The sequence below is a fragment of the Prionailurus viverrinus genome, chromosome B4, assembly GCF_022837055.1.
Source record: "Prionailurus viverrinus isolate Anna chromosome B4, UM_Priviv_1.0, whole genome shotgun sequence".
NCBI lineage: Eukaryota > Metazoa > Chordata > Mammalia > Carnivora > Felidae > Prionailurus > Prionailurus viverrinus.
The window spans coordinates 66,908,613-66,922,280 of NC_062567.1; the positions used below are offsets into that span (position 1 = coordinate 66,908,613).

Genomic DNA, 13,668 nt, shown 5'->3' on the forward strand with positions numbered 1-13,668 from the left:
GCCTAGAGGCGGGCGCTCTTGCTTACGTCCTTGAGCGCGCCGGAAGTGCCTGCCTAGGCGAGCGGCGACGAGCGGACGACTACATTTACGGGGTCTCCCGGTGGCCCAGAGTCGGTGAGCGCCTTTTACCTTTCCGAGGTGCCCGGGGCCGAGCGCGCGGGCCGTTACGCCCAAGGAGAGCAGGCGGGCGGGTGTTTTCTGTGGCGGGACTTGGAGACTCCCGTTGCATTTGAATCGTGCCCTTGCGGTTGAGGGTGTGGAGACGCAGTGGAGTTTGGAATAAAGGAAACTGTTGAGTCTGAGGCACAGGTTTGCTTCTCTTTAGCTCCTTATTATGCAGAAAGAGGACTGAACTATGTAACTTCAGTGACCCAAGATGAGTTAGGAAGTCGATAAATTTATAGAATGTGTTCGATATACCCAGTTCAGTCTTAGGCACTTTGAGAGCTACACAAAAAAAGTGTAAAACAGGCCTTTTTCTGGCGGATATCTCAGTCTAGTTGGGAGACAAGGTCAACTTGAATTCACAGAATGACTCATCTTGAGTGTTGATATGGACAAATGTTGGACTTCTTGGCGCCTTTTTTCGTCCTGTAAATCTGTAATGGGCTCACACTGCTTTTTCTCTTGAGAGGAGGTAAACGGGCCCATCATTCCTACAGAAAAATCAGAAACTAATGCGAGGTAGTTTATACTTCTGCCCACCAGTACACACAGACCAGGCCTGTAACCATTACCTGGGAGTCTGCGTGCCAGCAGCCTGGAATCTAGAGCCTCTCCTGGAGTCTGCACAATCAATCCTGATTGAAGTCGATGTCTTCTAGAAAGAAGGGAGTGCATCCAGGGCGCAGCTGAATTTTGAGAGGCCCGAACGCCTCCATGTCCGACAGGGGACCGCTGGGACTAATTCTCTTGGCAAACTTGTGGCCAGCCAAAACTACCATGTTTCACATCCCCGTTATTCTTGGTTACCGCCCAAGATGTAAGCCCCTTTGGTCTTCTGTGCTACACCCTCATTCCCATGCTGCTTTGTACTTCCTCTCCCTTGTTTTAGGCTATCACTGCTTCTCCCTCCTTTTCTTACACATTTCGCCCCTCAACACAACAGCTGAGCCCACTGAAACTTCTAATTCCCTGCCTAACAAACTCTTACATTGTCAACCTCTTTATGGAAATTCTTTTATCTCCTGACCATTACTAACACTTGGCTTTTGCCTTCAGCCCTTTCAGTTGAGCCCTTTTTCTAACACCTGCATTTAAGGTTAAGTGGTGGCTCTTGCCATACAGAACCAATTTCACTTCCTCAGAATATTTTTCCTGCCCCCAGGGTTTTTGTGGAGGTTCTTTTCTCTCTGCAGCATTTGATTTCTCTGACCTTTCTTCTACCTCTTTGTGGATAATTCCTACACCTGCTAAAGTTTTCAGTTTTCCTTTGACTTTCTCTGAGGAGTATTTTGTAAATGGCGCCCCCCCCCCACCACCGAGAGACTTCGGTACCCGTGCCATGTGCTAAGTGTCCTCAACTTTCCTCATCATAGCACTGGACACATGTATCATATTTAATTGCTTCTCTCTTTGCCTTCTCTACTAAGCTAGGCTGTGGAGGAGGGACTGTTATTTGTCTTGTTAATTTTTGTAACTAGTGCCTAATAGGCAGGTCCTTCCTTCCTTCCTTCCTTCCTTCCTTCCTTCCTTCCTTCCTTCCGTTTATTTTTTTTTTTGAGAGAGAGAGACAGTGAGCATGAGTAGGGGAGGGACACAGAGAGAGGGAGACACAGAATCTGAAGCAGGCTCCAGACTCTGAGCTGTCAGCACAGAGCCACACTTGGGGACCTGAGCCGAAGTCAGATGCTTAATTGACTGAGCCACTCAGGTGCCCCCAGGTATTTCTTTGATTTCAGTTGCTGCAGGTAGTCTCAGAAGTCAAGCAGTTGACATGTCCTTTGACTTTAAAATGGAAGAAGCTTTGGAAAGGGGTCGGCTGCTATTTAGCTTCAGCTGATAGTGGCTGTGTGAACATGATCCCAGTGTTGCCAGAGCATGTAGTTGTTTCAATAACAGTTGGAAACATGGTTTTTAAAAGTGATCTCTGCCAGTTAAGTGTTGTCAATGGAATAAAGTTTTATAGAAAAAAACAAACAAACAAACAAACAAACCTGGGTCAGACATGTGTCATGTGGCCTTCCAGTCACCAGTTTGGAATCTGCTTTAGTGTTGGTATGGTATAGAAATGGGCTTTGAGGAGAATACTAGATTTTGAGCTGAGTCTTCATGGTTGGTTTGAAGTTGAATGAGAGAATGGAAAGAGGTATTGTAGTTTGGAAAATATGTCAAACAGCTCCAGGCTGGTGTGTGTTACTTTGTGGCACAGTGAGGAAGCTGGCATGAATGATCTTTTTGGAGAGAACTAGAGTTTAGGTGAGAGGATAGAAGGATCATATGAAGGGCAGAGGAGTTTGGATTTGTTACAGTTAGTTAATGTGAAAAATCTGGATTCTTGATCAGGGAAACTTCAGGTGTGGATGATGTATCAGCAAAGTTAACTGAATATCCATTTTGAAAGGTGAAATAGAGGGTGAAAGACTGGAAGGAGGCTGATCAGTTAAGACTGAAGTGCAGTAAGATTTAGATTTGTAAGCATAGATAGACAAACATCTGGTATTTTTGTCTACTTGTATAATTTCAGTTACTTGATCATTTACACTGAACAATCAGGAATTTCCTAAGCATTTAATACATTGCAGTGGGGCTTACATAAGAGGTATCCTTAAAGCACTGAAAAGTAAATTGTGAAACTAGTAATGCAGCACTTGAAGTTATATGGTTATTCTGAAGCAATCAGTGGTCTCCTTACCTTTAGTCTCTTTCTTCTTTAATCTATTTTGTATACTGCCAGGTCAGTCTTCTGGAATGACATTTTTCTTTCAACTTATTTCTAGACTTAAAAACCTACAGTGAACTTCTCTAGCTTTTCCCTCTGAGCTTTTAATGCCCTTGAATTTGTTCTGTCTTTGCCTCTCACCTTTGTGAAGCAATGCGATATGATGGAAGGGGCTTGGGATTTAAAGTTATGCATACATGAGGTGCCTGGGTGGCTCAGTTGGTTGGGCGTCTGACTTTGGCTCAGGTCATGATCTCACGTTTCAGGAGTTCGAGCCCCACATCGGGCTCTGTGCTGACAGCTCAGAGCTTGGAGCCTTCTTTGGATTCTCTGTCTCTCTCTCTGTCCTTCCCCTTCTCATGTTCTGTCTCTCTCGCTCTTAAAAAATAAATAAGCATAAAAAAAAAAAGTTATGCATACTTGACTGATTCCAGGCTTTTGCTCTGTGATTTGAGCTTTTCAGAGCCTCTGTGCTTTATGTGGGATAGGAGAGATAATATCTACTAAAGGGAAGAAAATGAAAGCCTGTTATTCCTGTGCAGGCTTTTTTCCCATTCCTTTACAATGCAGATCTGCTTTGGTCAGTTCCATCTTTCTCAGGCACATCTTCCATAATAATTCCTTTACCTTCTTTCAGATTCTACCATCATACATCCACATTTGAGCAATCTCTCAAGACTTTATTTAACTTTTCTTGGCTTTAAAAAAATTTTTTTTCCATATTTGTTTATTTATTTTGAGAGAGAGAAGGGTGGGGGAGAAAGGGGCAGAGAGAGAAAAGAGAATTCCAGGCAGGATCCATGCTGTCAGTGCAGAGCCCAGTGTGGGCTCGAACTCACTATACGTGAGGTCATGACCTGAGCCAAGATCAAGAGTCCATCGCTTAACCGACTGAGCCACCCAGGCGACACTCTTGACTTTAACTTTCCTATGCTTCTCTCTCCATGACCACTGAACAGTGATTAATTTTAGTAGATATTTTGCTCTATTTTGACCATGTTAATTGGCATTCGTGTTAGTTTTTTTTTTTTTTCCACAGACCTTCAATATGTTCAAAAAGACATTTTTAATTTAGTTCTGGAATTTTAAACATTTTTCTTTTTTTAAAAAAAAAATTTTTTTTTTTAACGTTTATTTATTTTTGAGACAGAGAGAGACAGAACATGAATGGGGGAGGGACAGAGAGAGAGGGAGACACAGAATCGGAAGCAGGCTCCAGGCTCTGAGCCATCAGCCCAGAGCCTGACGCGGGGCTCGAACTCACGGACCGCAAGATCATGACCTGAGCTGAGGTTGGACGCTTAACCAACTGAGCCACCCAGGTGCCCCTTAAACATTTTTCAATAAAAATAGTATTATCTAATTTTTAGACTCAAGGCAGTCCTTAAGAGCTTCTTGTTTCAATTTAGGGTGTATGGAAAATGTTTACCTTGCTTTAAGGTCAGTGTATCTCATCTTGAGATGAGAGTAGTTTAAAATTTTTGAAAAGTGGAAGTGTTCCATCCCAGGCCAATTATATAGAGATTTCAGAGGACGGGACCTAAACATTGGTATTTTTACAGCTCTTTAGATGATTCTTATGTGCAGCCAGTGGTAAGCACTGCTTTAAGTGCTAGAACTAAAGGATTCTCATTGATACCTTTTTCTCAAGAATGAAGTGGCATTAGTGTCATGAGAATTGTGGTAGGAGCCATAATCATAACCTTTTTTTAAGATTTTACTTTTTTAAAAGTAATCTCTATACCCGACATGGGGCCCAAACTCACAACCCTGAGATTAAGAGTCCCATATTCCAATGACTGAGCCATCCAGGTGCCCAGGAACCATAATCTTATAGTGCTTGTTGGAAGTTTTCTGAGTACGTGTTTGCCCCACTCCCCGAAGCATTTCGTAAGCTGAATGGCATTAAAGAAAGAGGTAATTAATGTTTTGTAAAAGCAAAAATCTTCTTTTGATTTCTTTTGGTTAGCGTAAACAGGTACTAATGTAGGTCTTGGCAAAAGCAAAGTGGCATAAATTGAACTTGAGAGAGCAGGGGGAACCTGTAATTAAAAGGTATAAATCAGTATTCAGGTTCCCCAGAATGGCTCATGTGGAGGTCATATGAATAGTATGTCTGTTTATTCAGCCAGTATTTAATAAACACCTTTACCCTGCTAAACAACAGGAGTAAGAGAGGCACACGGTCATTGCCTTTGCAGTAGTGTTGAGTTTGAGAGGAAGGAGTGGAAGAAAAGTAAATTGCATATGATGCTATATAGTACTGTCATAGCAAGATACTTCAAGAGGCCCAAAGAAAGAACAACATTGTTCTTTCTGGAGAATATAAGAGAACCTGACATTTAAGTGCATCCTGAAGGAAGAGTAGACGTTGAAGGCAGCTAAGATCTAGGCAGAGGAAAAGCATGCCAAACTGTGGTGGTGAGAAATAGTGGCACACTTACAGAACAAAAACAAGTTTGATAAGTCTGGAGGTTCTGGAGACTATTGGGGAAATGGTGGGGGTGAAGCTAGAAAGGCCGAAGCAAGGTCACAGATAAGCCTTTTTTTAAGGTTAGGGTTGAATCCTCATTCAACCCTGGTGGGGACCCACTGAGAGATTTTTAAATCAGATGTCTTACCAGGGTGAGCATTCTGGCTACAATTTCTAGAGTGAGGAAGAAGCAGGGAGACCAGTGTTTTCCTACTGGGGAGTCCAATGGCTAGACTAGGAACATCTGATATTTATATATTGAGGTGAAAGAAATAATTGGATTTAATGAATAGTTAAATATGAAAAGTTCTGGGTCTTGTGTGATTCGGGTTTCTGATTTGGGCTGTTGGGTACCTGGTGGTGTCATTGACTAAAATGGGGAAGACAGGAGATGAAGCAGGTTTCTGAGAAGTGTGAACTATTGGCATGTTGAATTGCAGATGTCTGTGAGACATCTGCTTGAATGGAGTCAGGATGGAAGTGAAAACATTTATCTAGAGGGGCCATATTACCAGCATTAATAAATTGACTCCATGAACACTGAACACATTGTGTAAATTGTTCTAGGTGCTTAATATTAATCATTGAATAACATAGAGATCCCTGCTTTCATATTGTTCATATTCTTAGTAGCAAGGGACCAATAATATGCATCAAAAATAATTTACATAATATCTTAGATAACTAGTGCAGTGATTTAGGGCGGTCTGGTAGGCAGGTGACATTAAGAAGGTGAATATTGAGGGATGAGGAAGTTAACCAGATACCTGGAGAAAAGCATTGTAGGTTGGGGTGGGAGTGGGGGTTGGAATTGCCTGTGCAAAGGTCTAATGCTCATCTAGAGTATGAGGTCATATGGGGCTTTTCTATTCACTAACCATGGTTTGCTATTAAAGTAGTTATTAATGAAAATAAAGAGTGAAAGGAATGGGTTTAGAGAGGAGGGAAAGCTATTTTTTTTTATTCTGAGTTTTTTTTTTTTTTTTTTATTGTAAATGTGTTTAGGGCCAAAAAGAGCAGTGTGCACAGTTATTCTATAGTTTAAGCTGCTACTAGAACCAGTTTGGATAAGTTGAAAAATTACTGCTACCATAACCAGTTTGGATAAGATGGAAAATAGATCTAACTGTGGATTCAAAGTGTGAATGGTTTGACACAAGGATTATTGCCTGTGACTTTGTGTTTTCTCAGTTTCTAGGCTACTATGACCAAATTCCCATCTTCCCTATCCTCTTACCCCTCAACTGAAGTTAACATAATAATGATTGGCTTAGTGGAGTGTTCTGAGAAAGGTTTATTTCTTTTCTGGATTAAATATACCATGATGGTATATTAAACATACTCTCTAATGAATATGGCATAAGAGAATGCAATTTTTATAATTTAGAACTAGTTCTTAGCAAACTTCTAGATGAAGCTTATGTTCTCCATACTGAATTCTAATTCTGTTCTCTGCCTTATTGTGATATAGAGGGTCCTTCCATTTTACAGTTCTGTTCTTCAGTTTTCATATCCTTTTGGATCAGAGAACTTTACTGGAGTACTTCTGAGACTCCACTAATGGGAGATTAGTGAAGTGATTACACGGTAAGTAATATGATCACTTCAATGAGAGCATCTTTGTTTAAATTTAGATGATTGGCTTCTAGTTGTGGAATCGGTCAATTTCCTAAATCTGGATAATGTCATAAATAACATATGCTGCTAATCAGAAGGTTGTTGAAAAGATTACCTTTTCCCTTCTCTGTTGTCTTAATTCAAGATTCAGTTTATGACCTATCTTCTTTACTGCCTAATATTATTTCTTTTCTTTTGTATGTAATCCTCAAACTGTGTCTTCTTTTTTGTTTTACTAACAGTACAAGGTTGCATATGGAATATTCTATTTATACTCCTGTTTGCCTAATTATATAGATTTCTTAAGAATAGGGGATGTTTTATAATTTGACATGGGCTTCACCAGTGCTGTTTGAATTTTTGAAGTGTTAAATACTGGTGGATGATAATTATTTTACTCCACCAAGCTGTATTTAGTCTTACCATTTTGTAGTGTTCTACTATTTTTATATTCTTTATTCTGAAAATATATGGTAATTTAGATAATAAAGCATTGTATTCTGATAGTGCTATTTCGTAAAAACATTAATAGGTATAGTAAGAGTACATCTAAGAACTAGATACCTGTATATTCTGTAAAGAGGTCAATATTTAGCATACTCACCAGTAAGAGATAGCTTTAAAAAATGAAATAATTGTTACAGAAGAGTATAGTCTAATGTTTATATTTAATCATTGTGTTATAGACATTTAAGCAATTTATTATTTTTTGTAAAGGAAACTAATTTCCTTTTATAGAATTATTCAATTGTGTATAGTAATTGAAATTTTAAATTAAGATCTTTCTTTTATTTTTATTTATTATTTTTTAAATGTTTATATTTATTTATTTTGAGAGAGAGAGAGTGCGTGCGCGTGAGAATCCCAAGCAGGCTTCCACTCTGTCAGCGCAGAGCCCAAGGCGGGGCTCTGTCTCACAAACCATGAGATCATGACCTGAGCCGAAATCAAGAGTCAGACACTCAACCGACTGAGCCACCCAGGTGCCCCTCAACTTTTTAAAGTAAAGAGAATTTATTTATTTACTAAACATTTTTACATTTAACTGATTTCGATAGCTCCCTGTAAGATGAATACTCCACTGGGGCATCATCAAACACGGAGTTAAATATGCAAAACTGTTTTAGGATTAACTGTAGGAATTGAAATAGTAGTAACGTTAGTGCAATGAGTAGTTGTTTCATTGTTGGCTGTTTGTTTCTAGTAGAAATTAAGTTTAATATACAGATTGATACCCTACAGAAGTGGTAGTTATATTCAGCAAATTCATCTGGGAGTTTGCCAGATAAATTCATGTTTTTGTTTTTGTCTTTTACTGTGTTAAAATACACATAGAATTTACCATTCTAACCATTAAATATACAATTCATGGGTATTAATAAGTACATTCACATTGTTGCAACCATCACTCCCATCCAACACTTTTCATCTTCCCAAACTAAAACAACATACTCATTGAATGGTAAGTTTCTATCAGAAAATGTACATTTATTGTGGCTTTTTTCTGCTTCCACTTGTTGAGTCATCTCCAGATTTTAGCTTTGATTCATTTTGTTCATATTTAACTCTTTCACAAATACATTTAATTGGTCTCTTGTCTCTTGATGGTGTATATTCTAGGCATTCTATTTTGAATTCTTATTATATTTTTAATTTTGCCTTGTACTTGCTGTTTTGTTTCCAATTTGACTTTCTTTGCTACTTTTTTTTAAGCTTCTGTAAATTGTAGATTGATTAATTAAAGTAGAAATCTTTTGAGGTAATAACAATAAAATTCTATTATTTGTCTTGTAGACTTCCAGGCAGAAAAAGGAACTAGATCAGGAGTGACCTCTAAATTTAAGACTGTAAAAAGAACTTTATTTTTGCATGTGGCTAGTGAGCACAGAATTTCTATGTAGCAATTAAATGGGCCTAATCTTTCCAGTAGAGCCACTCCTATCCTTTGAGTTTCTGGTAAAGTGGTAGATAGAGCTACAGGCTTGAGTAGACTTAGATTCCCCACTTTTTTTTTTTTTTTTTTTTTTTTTAAGATAAGACTGGTTCATAGATTTGCAATTTCCATCATGATATGCACATTACTTATTTGTTGTTACTGTCTTCATTTTACCTAAACTTGCTCAGTGCACTTTATTTCTTTTGGGGGAAAGTGTTAAAAGTTCTCCATCATGGGAGATTACAGGGTGCAAGTTCTGGAATGAAGTCACAGGAGTAAAAAAGCACAGCATAGAGAATATAGTCAATGACATTGTAATAGTGATATATGGTGACAGATGGTAGCTACGTTTGTGAGCATAGCATAATGTGTAATTACCATGTTGTACACCTGAAACTAATGTAATGTTGGGTGTCAGCTGTCCTCAAATCTAAACAAAAAGTTCTTCATCAAATTTTTATCTAGTAGATACAGTATTTTTTGATGAGTTGATGATTCTTGCCTTGATTTTGGGATGATTTTTGAACATGGGACTATTTATTGCCAATATAAAACTGTAGGGATTTCCAGATTAAGGATACTAGATTTTTTTTTAAATAGGTGAGATATTTTAAAGCCAGCATTCTTAATATTCTAGATGAAAATTGCCTTAAAAATCTCAAGCATTTCTTTCAAAGATAAGGGTAAGAAAACTGTCCTGCCCAGCTCTGAACTGGCAAAATTAGGAGAATTCTTTTAATATAATTAGGTTATTCTTATGAAACTTGGGTGGCCTCTTGTGGTCAAAATAATCTCTTCTATTTTTAAAAATGTGTTTGAAGGGAGTTCGGCTTACTAATGGTCATACTTTTTTGTTCTTAGGGTTTTATTTATACAAATAATGAAGGGTTAATTATTTTTCTCCATTGGTTGATTTATACAGACACAAATCCTTATGTCTGTATTTTTCCCCCCCTCCTACAGGAGATTGTTGAAAACTTTATATTTGATTCCTGAAAGGACTCAAGTAAGTAGTATAGTAGTTATTCTTACATTTTTTGTGGGAAGCCAGTAATTTTAATATCGTAGTGTTATATCTAGTTAAGAATCTGTATAGTATTTCTTTAGAACTCTTGTAATTTATTTTTGTTTCATTAATTACAGAATCTTACTCTTACTTGTTTTCCTTAAGTTCATTAATTTATATTCATAGTTTTTGCCATCACTTTACACGTTATGCTTATGTTTTTAAATAAAAACATTTTTTTAAAGTTTTATTTTAATCTGTACCCCACATAGGGCTTGAACTCAAAATCCTGAGATCTAGAGTCACATGTGCCTTTGACTGAGATGCTTATTAAACAATTTCCAAGACCTTTAAATATAGTTCTTTATTTTTGTTATGGGTCATAGAATGTATATAAAACATGCATTGAAAATATTCACCTTCCTATACTCAGCCACCCAGTTCTCCCCAGTGGCAGGCACTGTTCCTTTTCTTGCTTATACTCCCAGAAGTATTCTGTGCGCATGCATATATATTCATATCCTGTCTTTATATTTTCCCAGAGTGGCAGCATATTCAACATATTAATCTACCCTTTGTTGTTTCTTTTTTTTTTTTTATAATCTTTTTTTCAACGTTTATTTATTTTTGGGACAGAGAGAGACAGAGCATGAATGGGGGAGGGGCAGAGAGAGAGGGAGACACAGAATCGGAAACAGGCTCCAGGCTCTGAGCCATCAGCCCAGAGCCTGACGCGGGGCTCGAACTCACGGACCGCGAGATCGTGACCTGGCTGAAGTCGGACGCTTAACCGACTGCGCCACCCAGGCGCCCCTACCCTTTGTTGTTTCTTACTTACCAGTGTATCTCGGCATTCTTTCTATATTATATATGGGGTGACTTTTCTTTGAAATGGCTTTCAATGAATCATATAATGATCCTTTATATGAATGTACAACATTTTATTTATTCTGTACCCTCCTGACCATCATTTTAGGTTGGTTTCAGTCTTTGCTGTTCACCTATGGAAGTATACATAAAAGTTGAATTACCGGGTCAAAGCATATGTGCATTTAATATTTAATATTAATTGCCAGTTTTTTTCCCAGTCTGTACCAAAGTATACTTGTTTTGTTAATATAGGAGAGTGTTGCTTTTCTTACTCTAGTCAAAGGAGTTTGATTTTTGCAGAGCTTTGGGTGAAAATTAGTATTCCATTATAGTTTTCGTTTTCATTTTTCTTATTTTGAAGAAAGTTGAGCATCTTTTGAAAAGATTGAGTCATTGTATTTACTCTTTTGTGAACGGACTTCATATCATTTGTGCATTTTCTTTTGTGTTCATTTTTTTTTCTGTGATTTGGTTTCATTTGGTTGCTGCTTTTCTCTACTGTCTCTCAAGTAGGATAAATGATGGATTCAGTAAAAGTGGGATAGGTGGAGTAATTTTGACAATTTCTTTTCTTTTTTTTTCAACTTCCAAGCTTCCATCAGGTCTTGTACCTAAAATATTGGTTACTTTGAAATAACATTCTTAATGACGTCTGATTATGGACCTGGAATTCAGGTTGATTAATGTTAGAGCTAATTTGTGACTTAAGATTTTTCTGGGCATATTGGCATTAGTTCATTTTATTGGGTCTATTTGTATTAGAAAATATTGTAGGTTTGTTTTTACAGAGAAAATTAAGATTGTTTGTACTATGGATAGTGTCAAAAAATACTGCCCTCATCTTTTAGGCTTTGTTTTTTTCTTAGACCATAGAATTCTGTATTGCCAAGATGGGATGTCATCTCTTTTTTCCCCTTTAGGGTTACTACGTCATAAAGAGCCACCAAAAATCTTTTGACATGTATCTTCTCTGAGAAATTTTCCTTCTTCACAACTCTGCGGACTAGAGCTGGACTTGTTGCTCTATTTTGTATGTACTAAAAGGCCCTGAGTTAGTACCAGTCCCATTTTCAGTTCTTGCTCGTGATCATCCTTCTACATATCAGATGGTTCATAGTTCTTGGGTCAGAACCTGCTTCATTTTCTCCTGGTTCTGCCTGTTAACCATTTCTCATCGACTCTGGTGGTTATTGAGCTGCTGCCTGTGGGCTGCCTGCCTGTTTTTGTAAATAAAAAATTTTTTGGAACATGACCACACTGCTACATTTATATGTATTGTCTATGGCTGCTTTCATATTATAACAGTAGAATTGAGTAGTTACGACAGACCTGTGACCTGCAAGGCTGAAAATATTAGTCTGATCCTTTACAAAGAAGTTTGCCAACCACTGATCTATTGTATTGAGATTTCATAGAAATGACCTTCAGGCTATTTCCTGCACCCTTTTCTCATCTTCTTCCTGCATTAGCCCTCCACCTAGAACATATCAGCTCTCAAAGTAGGAAGCCTCTCTCTGCACCCTAAATGTGAAAAATGTTGATAGAACTTTTAATTTCAAATTTTATGAGAGTGTCTTTGCATTAAAATAAATCTACGGTATTAAAAGCAAGATCGAGAGTGCTCTATTTTGGGGTTTGTTGAGTGTGTTTTTATAGGATTTAACACTTAAAGTTTTTAACACTTTTTTTGGTTAACCATTTCATTGAACATATAGAGGAGATAAGCTCCAAGACTGTAGAAAAACAAAAAACTTAGTGTTATAGAAACCATCCACCAAGAAATAGGAGTAGCATTGCTTGCTGATCAGAGTTTTAAGTTATTCAGGAGAATGAATCTTTTCTAATTTTTACTATGAGAATGAAGAAATATTTGGGGTCTTAGGGATCTTTTTACTATAGTTGATGGGAACAGCTCTTTGAAGCTTTAAAAAGCCTTCAAAATGGAAGGTGGAGCTTTCTATTATATTTTTTTTAAAAGAACATTTCAAAATTATTTGGAGGGAGAATTGCCTTAATCATTCTTTTTTTCCTTTGGTCACTTATATTGTTTTCATTAAGTATCTCTGGAAAATACTGGTTGGAAAATAACTACTTGTTTTTTTAAATCTTCTCTACTACTTCCTAAAAACATAAAAACTGTAATTCTTTGGTTCCTTTTTGTTTAGTGGCTTACAGAAGAGATGAAATGTGGTCTGAGGGACGATATGACTATGAAAGACTTCCAAGAGAACGAGTACCTCCTCGAAGTCACCCCAGTGTAAGTTGCTAATGATGTAGAATAATTCACAACCTAGTATGGAAGTGAATTTTGTACACCAAAGCTTGGCCTCCTAACAAAATCTTTAAGTGTGAAAAATTTACCAGTTTAGGTTGAAATATAGACACATTAAGTTTATCTTTTAAAAGTTAAAAGTTTGAAAATAAAAGGCAATATTTCATTTATGTAGATTTCTAAATATGGAAATACATTTCTAAAATGGTAAGTTTTTATATTGAATTTGTGAAGAAAATGGAGGTTTATAAAGGTAGACCATCAGTTAATGAAGGAGTATTTGAGCATCTGCTCCTACTATTAGCTGTCACCTATTTTTCTTTATTCCTAAAAATGTTTGCGAATTGGAAACATTAAAAAGTGAAATTAAAAAGTAGGGGCAGCTCAGCGGCAGGCAGGTAGCTTCTGGTGTACTGTCCTACTGTTTGTCTCTTTGTTGCTCTGGGAATTGGGAAGTTTTAATGAGACCTTTTCTCAAGGAGCTTGCTATTTTGCTTATTATTGTATTCCCAGCACCATCTAGTACCTGGCACATAGTAGGAGCTCAGCGTTTATTGAATGAATATATGTACTCTTTCCCCAAAATCCTCTGCAGAGACCCAAAGGAAGGTTT

At 37.5% G+C, this 13,668-nt stretch overlaps 1 protein-coding gene across 6 annotated transcripts in view; it reads left to right on the forward strand.

Annotated features, from left to right (window-relative positions):
- The first annotated feature begins 21 nt into the window (after nucleotides 1-21).
- The window catches only part of PPHLN1 (periphilin 1), a 143,483-nt gene continuing 129,836 nt past the window's right edge, over nucleotides 22-13,668 (forward strand). For 2 of the 6 annotated variants that reach the window (XM_047864871.1, XM_047864872.1), the window contains exons 1-2: nucleotides 9,871-9,913; nucleotides 12,949-13,040. In XM_047864871.1, coding sequence (XP_047720827.1) covers nucleotide 9,913; nucleotides 12,949-13,040 — 93 coding nt within the window. In that variant the 5' untranslated portion in view covers nucleotides 9,871-9,912. Of the gene's footprint in view, nucleotides 115-7,956; nucleotides 7,975-9,870; nucleotides 9,914-12,948; nucleotides 13,041-13,668 lie in introns of those variants that run through there. The other 4 variants (XM_047864870.1, XM_047864875.1, XM_047864876.1 and 1 more) reach the window with 4 other exon arrangements.